The sequence below is a fragment of the Phyllobates terribilis genome, unplaced genomic scaffold (genome assembly GCF_046119375.1).
Source record: "Phyllobates terribilis strain yellow unplaced genomic scaffold, ASM4611937v1 Scaffold_2__4_contigs__length_985480577, whole genome shotgun sequence".
NCBI classification, from domain to species: Eukaryota; Metazoa; Chordata; class Amphibia; order Anura; family Dendrobatidae; genus Phyllobates; species Phyllobates terribilis.
In genome coordinates, this window is record NW_027362762.1 from 482,978,104 (window position 1) to 482,992,950 (window position 14,847).

Consider the following 14,847-nt stretch of genomic DNA (forward strand, 5'->3'; position numbering starts at 1 on the left):
TTGTCCACAGGACAGGGGGCGAGACGCCCCACCACCGGCCTCAGGACAGGGGGCGATACGCCCCACCATCGGCCTAATCCTCGGCCACAGGACAGGGGGCGAGACGCCCCACCACCGGCCTAGTCCTCGGCCACAGGACAGGGGGCGAGACGCCCCACCACCGGCCTAGTCCTCGGCCACAGGACAGGGGGCGAGACGCCCCACCACCGGCCTAGTCCTCGGCCACAGGACAGGGGGCGAGACGCCCCACCACCGGCCTAGTCCTCGGCCACAGGACAGGGGGCGAGACGCCCCACCACCGGCCTGGTCCTCGGCCACAGGACAGGGGGCGAGACGCCCCACCACCGGCCTGGTCCTCGGCCACAGGACAGGGGGCGAGACGCCCCACCACCAGCCTGGTCCTCGGCCACAGGACAGGGGGCGAGACGCCCCACCACCGGCCTAGTCCTCGGCCACAGGACAGGGGGCGAGACGCCCCTCCACCGGCCTAGTCCTCGGCCACAGGACAGGGGGCGAGACGCCCCACCACCGGCCTAGTCCTCGGCCACAGGACAGGGGGCGAGACGCCCCACCACCGGCCTAGTCCTCGGCCACAGGACAGGGGGCGAGACGCCCCACCACCGGCCTAGTCCTCGGCCACAGGACAGGGGGCGAGACGCCCCACCACCGGCCTAGTCCTCGGCCACAGGACAGGGGGCGAGACGCCCCACCACCGGCCTAGTCCTCGGCCACAGGACAGGGGGCGAGACGCCCCACCACCGGCCTAGTCCTCGGCCACAGGACAGGGGGCGAGACGCCCCACCACCGGCCTAGTCCTCGGCCACAGGACAGGGGGCGAGACGCCCCACCACCGGCCTAGTCCTCGGCCACAGGACAGGGGGTGATACGCCCCACCACCGGCCTCGGCCACGTCCATAGGACAGGGGATAATAAGACCAACCATTCTCACTTTCCCCCATGTGACATGACAGGAGATAATAGGGGGTGAAACAACCCTGATGTTCGGAGTAAACACACCAGCTTCCTGAGTCAGCCCTGTGTGTAGTCCTCAGACCTGAGCACTAATCCGCCCTCTCCTCACGGTGCCAGGACACAGGAGCTCCTGCCTCCCTGTGAGAAGCCGCCCCAGCTTCTGACCTCTGCCTCTGAAGCGTTCACATTTGTATTGGAGCATGCCATTACAGCATAAAGGGGGGGAGAAGAGCGATACTGAGGCAAACGATACAAACGCGACTCTCTACCCCAATACACGGATCTGGAAACCAGGTAATATGCCCTGAAGAAGCCTCCTGCGTTGTGTAACGACGAGGGAAATGCTGTCGGCCGCCCTTCCCCACGCGCAGTGGTGTGGTCCTTCACGTGACGTCACAATCGCGGCAGTTGGCCCGTTGCCGGGAGGAGTCGCCATTTCTGTGGTGTGGAGTTAACCGAGAGGAAGCTGTAGGGTGAAGGTCTCCGCCGGCTGCGCCTTGTCTACCCCTCAGCGGCTACACACCGGACTCAGCGGATTTATACCAAGAGGAGAAGATGGCCTGCGGAGCGACGTTAAAACGCTCAATGGAGTTTGAGGCCTTGCTGAGCCCACAGTCTCCTAAGCGGCGTCGGTGCACCCCTCTCCCCGGATCTCCGGCCACCCCTACCCCTCAGAGATGCGGCCTCAGACAGGAGAGTCAGGCCGGCCAGCCATCCCCACTGCCCCAGCTGGGAGGAGACTGCAGGCTCACCCCGGGTATGTCGCGGCTGTCATGGCTGCTAGCATGGCTGTGTGATCGTGCTGTGTGCTTATTGTCTGAGGAGGGCAGCTCCTGTGTGCTGGATTGTGTGTGGGTGGGATCGCTCCTAGATGCCCATAGACACCAGGCATGGTGGGATCTGCCGGCCGTGGTGGGATCGCCCATAGACACCAGGCATGGTGGGATCTGCCGGCCGTGGTGGGATCGCCCCTAGATGCCCATAGACACCAGGCATGGTGGGATCTGCCGGCCGTGGTGGGATCGCCCCTAGATGCCCATAGACACCAGGCATGGTGGGATCTGCCGGCCGTGGTGGGATCGCCCCTAGATGCCCATAGACACCAGGCATGGTGGGATCTGCCGGCCGTGGTGGGATCGCCCCTAGATGCCCATAGACACCAGGCATGGTGGGATCTGCCGGCCGTGGTGGGATCGCCCCTAGATGCCCATAGACACCAGGCATGGTGGGATCTGCCGGCCGTGGTGGGATCGCCCCTAGATGCCCATAGACACCAGGCATGGTGGGGTCTGCCGGCCATGGTGGGATCGCCCATAGACACCAGGCATGGTGGGGTCTGCCGGCCATGGTGGGATCGCCCATAGACACCAGGCATGGTGGGGTCTGCTGGCCATGGTGGGATCGCCCATAGACACCAGGCATGGTGGGGTCTGCTGGCCATGGTGGGATCGCCCATAGACACCAGGCATGGTGGGATCTGCCGGCCATGGTGGGGTCGCCCATAGATGCCAATGATCAGAAGTCCTGGGTTTTGTGTAGGGATTTCCCTATAATCTGAATTGATTTATATTTCAATCAATCAGGTTTATTTTTTTCGCAGCACTTGCCTATAGGGACAAATCGGGGATTAAGTTGGTGTAGTAAATCAGGCATGTAAGGGTTAACCCTACATATCCTTGTGGAACAGGGTTGTGATGGTTTTTGGTTTTGCAAATCTGAAATTGCAAATTAGTAACTCCAGATTGTTTGTTTCGGATTAAAGGGGTTGTCCACTACTGGGCACCTCCAGTTTAATCAATTTCTGTCCTTAATTTAAAATAAAAAAACAGTATATAAGGCTGTGTGCCCACGTAGCATTTTTCAAGCGTATATGCTGCGGAATTTCCGCAGCGTAAACGCTTGAAAAACGCATGTATATCCGCACCCCATGGTCCCCAATGGGATTCCGCAAGTTCTATGCACATGCTGCGGATTTTTCCGCAGCGTTTATGCCGCATTCAAAAATCCGCAGCATGTCATTTAATTTTGCGTTTCCGCAAGCGGAATTGCCTTTGTCCAATGCATAAAAAACGCAAGGCAATTCCGCATGTGGAAAACGCGTGATAAACGCGCGAAAAATGCGCGATAAACGCGTGCGGAATTCCGCATGCGTTTTTCCGGGAGAGGACTTGCATTTATGCAGCAGAAATTTTCTGCTTCATAAATGCAACGTGGGCACATAGCCTTACTCTCGCAGTGGCCCTATTCCTGTGATGTAGGCCCTGCTGTTCAAAATGGTGGCGCAACTTGTCATGTGCATTAAGTTCGGGGGTGTCCAGTAGTGGCTAACCCCTTTAAGGCCCCCATGCACATTAGATAAGTTAGTTTGGGGGTCCTCTGTCCCCCCCCTACCCCCATAGATTGTCGTGGGACATAAACGTTGGGTGGTTGGAATTCAATATCCCAATTTTTTTTGTTTTTGTAGCTGTGGGATAAGTCTCATCTGGCAGTGGCTCTCATGAAGAAGAGGGGAACATTCAGCCAGGGAGAGCGTTCCTGTGTATGGGGGAGTTGGAAGGCGTAGCTGTTGGTATAACAGCCACATTTATGGCTAGCTTTAGGCTGTATGCATACTACCCCTGTACACTTAGCCCACCATCTATGCCAGGGTAACATGGTATCCTTCAGTAATGTGTCCACTCTGACGCACCTCAAATTTTGGGGAGGAGATTAGGAAAAAATGTTGTTGTATTTTTTTTTGTTTGTTTGTTTTTTATAAACCAGTGCCTGTTATAATCACCTTACCTGGGGGGCCGAGGCGTTGGTGGAGGGAGGTCCCAGGTGGCAGGGTCGAGGCAGGAGTCGGAAGATGCTGCGGGTCCCATTCTTGTAGTAGGAGGTGTGCGGGGGCTCCACCGACATTTTGTAAAAGCCGGAGCCCCGCACCTTCCATACTTTCCTATGCTGCGGTTTCCCAGCGCATGCTCAGATTGAGATCTCTGCTCCCGAGATCTCAATTGCGCATGCGCCGCCTCCGGCATACATAGGAAAGCATGAAAGGTGCGGGGCTCCGGCTTTTACAAAATGTCGGCGGAGCCCCCCCACCACCAAACACCTACTGCAAGCATGGTTCCCGCTGCCATCTTCCGACTCCTGCCTCTGCCGGAAGTTCTCAACAGCAGCGACCCTGGGCTCCACCAACGCCGGTAAGCGCGTTCGGATTATAAAACACGTACCTCAATTGGGGGGAGTGCATTTTATAATCTGAAAAATACTGTACATTTACATATTAGCCACAAACACCGTGTCCTCTTAACCTTAGTGCAGTGGTTAAACACTGTATACATATCAGAAGTATGCCCGCAAAACACACACACACACACGTTGTCCACTAACCACAATTTCAAAAAGGGTCCTATTCAGCATACTTTTTTTTTTTTTTTTACGATGGCCCACTATATGACAACAGTCTGCAATGCTTTCCTACACACACAAAAAAAAAAGATATAGCAGCACATACTACCCCAACAGAGGACCACAGGACACTTTAGGCTACGTTTGGCGTATGTGTGAAGCTTATGGCTGACATGTCCACGTAACCAGATGTAAACCTGACTTAAAGAAGCACTCCTCCTCCCATCAAAGTTTTTATCCTGTTAATATATTACAACCATCATATTATACAGCACTCTGTACTTACAATTCCTCATTTTACCTTTCTACCCAGTTAACTTTTTCTTTTTTCCATTACTACCGGGGTGGTAAACCTCAGGCTCTCATGGTCATCGTTTACGGCCCTCGATGACCTTTTATGCGGCCCCTGGGCAGATTCCCCAGAACAGCAGTGCTTTGGCCTGCAGCTGTATTTTGATGGCCGCCAGCCCTATACTTTACTTGCCTACTGAACGCTGAGGCGCGTGCAATTAAAGATTATGTCCTGACACCAGTGCCAGTGTCTGGGCAGAGTTAGTGCTCGATTTGTACGGCCCCCAAAGGACGGTACAAATATCCAAATGGCCCTTGGCAGAAAAAAGGTTTCCACTCCTGCCTTAAGAGAATAAAAATATTGATGGGAGTGCTTCTTTAGGACTGGCTTCAGACCGTGCCTGTGCCAGTTTCTGACTTCATCTGAAGCTTCTGCTTGAATCCTCAAAAACTAGGATAAAGGCTTACCCCATCAGTCACTGACTTCAGTTAGGCAAAAGGATCAAAACCAAAGCATGAACTCTTGGATTCTGTTTGGATTTTTTCTGATTATGTCTGACTGTCTGGCTCAGATATGGGGAACCTTACGACCAGCAATTTAATTTCTTCCCAGACTCCTGGGCACTGCAGAGCTCAGGCCACTAGTCCTGTTTTCCCTGCGTTTTAATTCTTTCTAAGGGCACTTTCAGATGTCCAGGATCATTGGTCCGATCTCAGATTGCAATGCACGGACCGGCCGCCTGTCTCACATTAGGGGAGAGTAAATTAAATGTTGAATCAGATATCTACATTTTTTATTTATTTATTTTTTAAACCACATCAAGGTTGAGGAGATTTAAAAGATACAGGAAATTAATGACCAGGAGCAATTCTAAACATATTTAGTACATTGTAATAACAGTATTAAAAGTAATGTAGGACAGATATTTGAACTTCAATAGAATATTTCAAAAGATATATCTTAGTAGGTTCTGCCCAAAAAGAGAAAATCATACCAAATAAACGACGTTGCACAATAGTCATAGCTGCTGGTCTCTTTCTCTTTAGTGAGATGGGTTGATAGAGCGTGGGTTCAAAGACTGCATAGAAGAAAGTAAGTACAGTCCCAGAAACCTTCCTCCCTTTCTTCCCCTGGTTTGACCACCAACCCTTCCCTGCGCACCACCCACTAGTTAGGTAGTCAGGGGGGTATCAAATCTATCAAAAATTCTTAGGAATTTTCCAGGGCAGCTGCAGCATACATAGATAATTTTTTTTTCTATAAAGCAAGGTATAGGTTTTCTGTCTATTTCTATTGCAAGATGGTAGACACACTTGAGGACATCCCGTTTCTAGCCACACACTTGCAGACTATATAAATAGATTACTCCTCACTGGAGGTTCTATCTACAGTCCTTTGTTATTGTTCAGGGTCAAATCATCGTAGACAAGTCTTAAGGCCCCGTCACACATAACGAGATCGCTAGCGAGATCGTTAGTGCATCACGGTTTTGGGATCGCTGGAGAGTCGTTTCGTGATCGCTGGGGAGCTGTCAAACATGCAGAACTTCCCAACGATTTCGGCCGCCCCAGCGATCTAACTAATTATCTCGGCGGTCGTTGGGACGCTTTCACACAGCAGCTATTTCAATGATCCACACCTTGATAGGGACTGTACTGTGTCACAAAGGCTTGCATAAAATCACTTTCCCGCGCCCCCTCCTCTCCGATTGGTGGACGCTACTGCGTTCTGATTGGGCGGCCTTGGTTTAACATTTCTACTGCGTCTCCGGTCAGACGGGATCGCTACTGCGTCTCCGGTCGGTCAGACGGGAACACTGGTGTGTGCATTGTTCCTGTACAGATGTATGGATGTCCATATATTTATATGAAAAAAAAAAAAAATATATATATATATATATATATATATGATGTAAATGGCCATTTATGTGTATGCATATCTGTATGTTTGAGAGTATGTATGTGTATATATAGTTATCTGTATACGTGTGTGTGTGTATATATTTATGTACTTAAAAATATGTATGAGTACATGGATGAATCTGTTTACATACGAGTACACGAATGTATATGTGTGTGTATATATATATCAGTACAGAAATGTCAGTAGTGTAGAAACATGAGTAGTTGCCCACTATAGGTTCTGATGCTGCCAAGGAACAGCACCAGGACCGTTAAAATACTGTCAGTAGTTGTCGCGGCAGGTCTTCGCATCATGGGTGTTTCTGCCATATCCCACTGGTTGAAGGCCTGCAATTGCAGGATCGTTTGCACGCCATTCACCGAGCTCCACTTCCCCATTGGCTAGGTCCACAGAGTCCACGAAGCCAGGCGGACAGTACATAATTGCATCACGTCGACGAAGAAAGTTGTGACGCGTGCAACAGGCCAAAACAACAGTCTATTGATTTAAGCTTCATGTTAATTGGCGTGTGAAAAACTCTGAAGCTGTTGGCCAGGACAGCGTGTCAGAAAACGTGCTGTGTGGGTGTGTGTGCACGAGACCCCTAAATATCTGCCCATGCAAAAGCATATATATATACAGATAGAAGCCAAGCCCTCCCTCCCTGAAGAGCAATGATAGCAGATAATTGGTAGATGTCCTATAAATGAATTAAAAATGGAAACTCATTTGAGACCCCAAACAATACCTACCTCGCTAAAGATGTCTGATTTCTTCAAAGTGGAGTCACAGCCGGAGAACGCTGGTGGGATCCGAAAAGCAAGGATGCAGTAGCGACCACCAATCGGGGACGAGGGGCGCGGAAAAGTCCAATTTATGCACGCCTACGTGTCTCAGTTCTGAATCGCTAACGAGGTCGTTGATAAGGTGTCAAATACAGCGATGCACACTGCCCAGCGGGAGCGCAACGACCCAGGAATGGTCCAGGAAGCTTTGTAACGATCAGCGATCTCACAGCAGGGGCCTGATCGTTGCTACCTGTCAGACATAACGAGATCGCTAGCGAGATTGCTATTGCGTCACAAAAACCGTGATGTATCAACGATCTCGCTAGCTATATCGTTGTGTGACAGGGCCTTAAGGCTATGTTCACACAGGTTGTGTTTTTTTTTTTGTTTGTTTTTTTAAAATCATAAATCTGCAGCAAAACTGATCTCTGGTAGGAAATCAGCTGCGTCAAAAACGCAGGTTTTGCTGCATTTTTTGATGCTTTTTTTTTTTCACTGTCCTTCTCTCTCTATTTATGCATGCACATAAAGTTCTGTGGAAAAAAAAGAACCCCATTGTATTTTGCCATCAAAAACACTGAGGCTGAGTTCACACGATGCGTTTTTCGTGCGTTTCCGCGGCGTTTTTGCAGTTGCGTAAACGCCGCGGAAAAGCATGAAAAACGCATGGTAGAAGGGCAGCAATGTTCCCCAATGGAAATCCGCATGTACTGTGCCCATGATGCGGATTTTTCCGCAGCGTAAACGCTGCGGTCAAAAATCCGCAGCATGTCAATTAATTTTGCGGAAACGCTGCTCTTTTGCCGCCATTGACTTGCATTAGACCGCATGGAATCCGCATTACTGTATATGTTGATGCGCTTTTCATGCGGTCTAATGTGCGGATGGTACCCGGGTGTGGATGAGAGGACTCGCATCCAGACCCAGGTACCATTAAAAAAAAAAAGAATAAAATAAAAAATACATATTATTCTCACCTTCTGACGGCCCGCGCTGCTTCCTGCCGGCTTCCCGCGCACTTCGCGGTTGAATGAAGGACCTTCGCTGACGTCAGAGTCATGTGACGGGTCACGTGACGCTGACGTCGGAAGGTCCTACAGTCTTCACTGCCGGCAGCCGGGACCGATGAAGCAGGACACCGGGGGCCATCAGAGGGTAACGTATAGATTTATTTTTTGACATCACACACTATATAAATCCATGCCGGTTGCATGGATTTATATAGTGTGAAGTTGACAAGCACTTTCCAAGTGATGCTAAAATCGCTTGGGAAGCGCTTGTCAACCCGCATGCGGAAATGAAAGTGAAGAACGCTTCATTTCCGCATGTCCCTGGCAGGAAACCGCATGTACGATCCGCATGCGTTTTTTCCTGCCAGAGAGATGCAGAAACGCTCAGGAAAAAATCCTGAGCATTTCTGCATCGTGTGCACATACCCTGATGCAAATTTTGGTGCGTTTTTGATGCGTTTTTTTCTTTTCCATTACCCATTACTTCCTACGGGTGGAAAAAAAATGCTGAAAGAAGTCCATGCTCTATTTTCCAAAAACCTAACCAAGACATAAAATACACAATAACAAAAAAACGTGTGTGTGAACAGAGAATTCTGGTTTCTCATAGACTTTGCTGGTACTGCAAAACACAGCTGAAGATTTGCATAAAAATCTGCAGCAAAAAACGCTGAAAAACCCAACATGTGTGAACATAGCCTTAGGGTCATCTGTGAAGGACAATCCCATGCGGTTGCATAGGAAGTGAACCTCTTGGGCCCAGTATTCCATTAATCTCCCGGCTATCTCACAGAAAGTCAAAAAAACGTTCTCGTCCCCTGTGACATTTGGGGGACTAATGCGGGTATTCAGGCTGTACTCTGTTCATTTTGGATGTGATGTAATACATACAGTGAAGGTAATACATACACTGCTCAAAAAAATAAAGGGAACACTTAAACAACAAAATGTAACTCCAAGTCAATAACACTTCTGTGAAATCTTCCTGTCCAGTTATGAAGCAACACTGATTGTGAATCCATTTCTCCTGCTGTTGTGCAAATGGAACAGACAATTGGTAGAAATGATCGGCAATTAGCAAGATACCCCCTATAAAGGAGTGGTTCTGCAGGTGGTGACCACAGACCACGTCTCTGTTCTCATCCTTTTGGCTGTTGTTTTGGTCACTTTTTCGTTTTGCCATTGCTCTCACCCCTAGAGGTACAGTAGCATGAGGCGGTGTCTACAGTACAGCCCCCAGAAGTTGCTCAGGTAGTGCAGTTCATCCAGGATGGCACATCATTGTGAGCTGTGGCAAGAAGGGCAGCTGTGTCTGTCAGCACAGTGTCCAGAGCTTAGAGCAGATACCAGAAGATGTGGAGGGAGCCATAGGAGGGCAACAACCCAGCAGCAGGACCGTTGCCTCCTCCTTTGTGCAAGGAGGAACAGGAGGAGCACTGCCAGAGCCCTGCAAAATGACCTCCAGCAGGCCACAAATGTGCATGTGTCTGCACAAACGGTTAGAAACCGACTCCATGAGGGTGGTATGAGGGCCAGACGTCCACAGATGGGGGTTGTGCTCACAGTCTAACACCGTGCAGGATGCTTGGCATTTGCCACAGAACACCAGGATTGGCAAAGTCTCCACTGGCGCCCTGTGCTCTTCACAGATGAAAGCAGGTTCACACTGAGCAGATGTGACAGAGTCTGGAGATGCCGTGGAGAGCGATCTGCTACCTGCAACATCCTTCAGCATGACCGGTTTGGCAGTGGGTCAGTAATGGTGTGGGGTGGCATTTCTTTGGAGGGCCGCACAGCCCTCCATGTGCTCGCCAGAGGTAGCCTGACTGCCATTAGGTACCAAGATGAGATCCTCAGACCCCTTGTGAGACCATATGCTGGTGCGGTTGGCCCTGGGTTCCTCCTAATGCAGGACAATGTCAGACCTCATGTGGCTGGATTGTGTCAGTTCCTGTAAAATGAAGGCATTGAAGCTATGGACTGGCCCTCCCGTTCACCAGACCTGAATCCAATTGAGCACATCTGGGACATCATGTCTCGCTCCATCCACCAACATTACGTTGCACCACAGACTGTCCAGCAGTTGGCGGATGCTTTAGTCCAGGTCTGGGAGGAGATCCCACAGGAGACCATCCGCAACCTCATCAGGAGCATGCCCAGGCATTGTAGGGAGGTCATACAGGCACGTGGAGGCCACACACAATACTGAGCCTCATTTTGACTTCAAAGTTGGATCAGCCTGTAGTGTGTTTTTCCACTTTAATTTTGGTGGTGACTCCAAATCCAGGCTTCCATTGGTTAATAAATTTGATTTCCATTGATGATTTTTGTGTGATTTTTGTTGTCAGCACATACAACTTTGTACAGAACAAAGTATTCAATGAGAATATTTCATTCATTCAGATCTAGGATATTATTTGAGTGTTCCCTTTATTTTTTTGAGCAGTGTATAATTGTGTGACTCTTTCAATATAGCTAGGGGAAACATGTTTAGGGCTTCCAAGGTGAGCTCCCAGTGCTTATCGGTCCTACATTATCTCCCACTTGGTTATCGTCAGGTCATGTAGTGGTTCTGCGCTCCCTGCCAGTAAAAGGGCATGTACAGTTAGGTCCAGAAATATTACGTAACCGAATCTTCATGATTTGGGCATTGTGTGCCACTATTTCTGATTTAAAATGAAACAACTAAGATGCAATTGAATTGTATATTTTCAGGTTTAATTAAAGGGGTTGAACAAAAATATCTTGTGAATCATTTAGGAATTGCAAACCTTTTTCTACAAAGCCTCCTCATTTCAGGGGCTCAAGTCATTGAACAAATTAACTTTACCATAAATAAAATGTTAATTTTTAATAATCTGTCGAAAATCCTCTGCAGGCAATCACTGCCTGAAGTCTGGAAGCCATTGACATTACCAAACGCTGGGTTCCCTCCTTTGTGATGCTTTGCCCGTCCTTAAGACTTAAGTTGCTTGTTTGTGGGTCTTTCTACCTTAAGTTTTGTCTTAAGCATGTGAAATGCATGCTCAGTGGGGTCGAGATCTGGTGATTGACTCGGCCAGTGCAGAATATTCCATTTCTTTGCCTTAAAAAAACTTCCTGGTAGCTTTCGCAGTTTGTTTTGGGTCATTGTCCATCTGTGCTGTGAAGCTCTGTCAAATCAACCTTGTTCTATTTGGTTGAATCTGAGCATAAAGTATAGCCCTGTACACTTCAGAATTCATCCAGATGCTTCTGTCTACAATCACATAATCAATAAGCACTAGTGACCTAGTGCCATTGGAAGCCTTGCATGCCTATGCTATCACACTGCCTCCACCATGTTTTACAGAGGATGTGGTGTGCTTTGGATCATGAGCTATTCCAAGCCTTCTCCATACTTTCTTCTTCCCATCATTCTAGTACAGGTTGATTTTAGTTTCATCTGTCAAAAGAATGCTTTTTCAAGGACAGAGCAGGCTTCTTTAGAGGTTTTTTGTCAAAGTCTAATTTTGGCCTTTCTATTTTTAAGGCTGATTAATGGTTTGCACCTTGTGGTGAACCCTCTGTATTTGTTCTCCTGAAGTCGTCTTTTTATGGTAGACTTAGATACTGAAACATCTAATTCCTGGAGAGTTTTCTTCATTGGGGTCAATGTTGTGAAGGGATATTTCTTCACCATAAAAAGGATTCTGCGATCATCCAACACTGCTGTCTTCCGTGAACGTCCAGCGCTTTTTTAATTTCCCAAGCTCAGCAGTGCATTGGTTTTGTGTTTGTTTTGTTTTTTTCCCCAGAATGTACCAAACTGTTGATTTGGCCACTCCTAACATTTCTGCTATCTCTCTGCTGGATTTTTATTCAGCATAATGATGGTTTGTTTCTCTTCCATTGAGGGCTCCTGTGACCGCATGTTGTGGGTTCACAGCAACAGCTTCCAGATGCAAGTGACTCCTGAAATCGGCTCCAAACCTTTTACCTGCTTAATTAATGGATTGATAAGGGAAAAGCCCATGCAGCTCATTAAACAGCTTTTGAGATAATTGTCCAATTACTTTTGGTCCCTTTAAAAAGAGGCAGCTACATATTAAAGAGTTGTAATTCTTACATCCTTACTCCAGTTAGGATGTGAATACCCTCAAATTAAAGCCAACAGTCTTCACTTTAACCAAAACATACTCAAGATAGTTATATAATCTTTTTGGGCTTAAACAGCTAAAGTGTGAAAAGTTTTCACTATTCAAATATTTCTGGACCTAACTGTAAATGGGAAATAAGCCCAGATCCAGGTGGACCCAGTAGCTTCTGGGACAAGGGGAAGTCTCGCAGGACATAGTCTGGACCCAGGAAGAAGGTCTGAAGGGCATGTCATAATTGTAGGTAGCAGAAAAAGGTAATTGTCTGGAAGGTTTAGCTTGATGCCGGTATGAGCACCTCTCAAGAGGTTCTTCAAAGAGACTTTAGAACCAGAGACTAGCATTGCATGTATTGTTAATAAAGCTCCCCGGGGAGCCCATCAGAACCAGGGGACTTATTATTTGTTAAATCCGCTATTACCGATTCTATTTCTTGTTTAGACATAGATTAATCTAACAAGTCTAATGCTTCCTGACTTGGGGAACGGACAGGCACCTGTGCCAAGTATTCCTCCATTTGCACTTTAAATTTTAAAGTGGAGACTGTAAAAAGGGAATGGTAAATTGAACAACCTGAGAGTACCCGCTTAGGGCCCCCAACCACTCCTCTCCATGCTTAATTACTGTAATCACCAGAGGCTCTGAGGCCCATTTTGCCATGTAAGCTTGCCACATTATCGCCATTTTCAAAATATGCCTGCCTCCTATGGAAAGGGCTGCGTTGCTCGATTTCTCTAAGCAAAAAGGGTATACACACGCCTGTCTGCCTTCCAAATAGATTTATGTTCAACGGTAGGATTTGAGTTGTTGCAGGCTAATTTTTAAGTTGATCATTTTGTATGGCTTGAGAATGATGTTATAAATATCCAAATGGCCCTTGGCAGAAAAAGTTTCCTACCCCTGATCTACTTGGACACAATAGCATAGTAAACTAGATGGACACTGACAGTGAGGAATTCAAAGGAAATATCATGGCTTGAACGCTGCCTAAATCAAGTCAGTGACAGTCTGCAGTATTATTTATTATTATTATAGCACCATTAATTCCATAATGCTGTAGATGTATAGAGGGTTTATATAAAAAAAATAAAAAAAAATTACAGTGATCAAACTAACAGAATAGTTAACAGGGGTAAAGGACAGTGCCCTCACGGGTTTACAATCTACAAGGTCCCGTGTTTCAGGGATTCAGACGGAATTCTCCAACATAGTCATAAACCGGGGTGCAGATAAGGGCATAACGCAGCCTTAATCCCAGCTCTTTTAGACACCTGTTTTTCATGTACATATTCTATAAGTCTTTTTTCTCTAACAGAACACATACACACTATTGTCTACAGTGCTATTCACATGTCTGGCCATTTTTGCTGACAGTGTGTCCGCAAAAAAAATATCATGTAGACGTCCGTCTTTCATTCGAGTCACAGAACAAAATCATCCACACAAGTCTGTGGGTCCTAAAAAATCACAGCACATGGAGACCATCAGTTTGCAATTTGTGTGCTGTCTGTGATTGATGTAGTAATGAATAGAAGCTTTTTGTAAACTTTTATTTTATTTTTTCCCCATACATGAAAATCAGTGATGTAGCAACTGACTAAACTCTGACCCAAATCACAGATGAACAACCATACGTCTTTTCAGATATAAGCAGAATCTCGACAGTCTAAAAGTGGCTTTGGACTTAAAGGGGTATTCAGCAGCTCAGAATAATGCAATCTCATTAGAAACCAAGAAATAAGGAAACTAGCAGAGTGGGCTCTCCTCCTTGAGTGAGTTTTGGTGAGTAGCAGAGCTGTAGTATTAAAGCTATAAAGCTCAGCACAAGTCCTGCTGTAACACATTCAGCTATCAGTGGTTTGCTCTGGAATCTGCGCTATCACTATATTTACATGTAGAGCTAGCAGGGCATTTGAACAAGCAAACATATCGGTCAGTGAGAGCTGTGACAGCTGTTTGACTGGTGACTTAGCTCCTGAAAAGATGCAGTTATGAGAGTGACGGGAGCGCTAACTGCTGTATAGAAATCAATGGTCTGGAGAGAGCTGATTGAGATGTTTAAGCACCACTCCAGCATTTTTTTTTTTTTTTTTATATTGCACCTCTGGAGTAGTGCTTTAAATCATAAAGGGGTTTTCTCATCTCCAAGATCCTATCCTGATATGTAGTAGGTATAATAATAATAATATTAGCAAATACCTACATTTAAAAATATAATATAGATTTTGATTCGCTATGTCGCTTTCCTCATGTGCAGGGCATTGCAGGACCTTGGGTATCCATGGTTATGACTACTAGGAACTAGCTGTCACTATATCAGTGGTCGTAACCATGGATACCTATGTGCAGGCTTTGCAGGACCTTGAGGAAAGAGA

General features: G+C 47.3%; 1 protein-coding gene across 1 annotated transcript in view; it reads left to right on the forward strand.

Moving 5' to 3' along the window:
* The first annotated feature begins 1,332 nt into the window (after positions 1–1,332).
* The window catches only part of AKIRIN1 (akirin 1), a 32,199-nt gene continuing 18,684 nt past the window's right edge, over positions 1,333–14,847 (forward strand). The window contains exon 1 of the mRNA XM_073665864.1: positions 1,333–1,729. Within this exon, the coding sequence (XP_073521965.1) occupies positions 1,528–1,729 (202 nt within the window). The 5' untranslated portion in view covers positions 1,333–1,527. The remainder of the gene's footprint in view (positions 1,730–14,847) is intronic.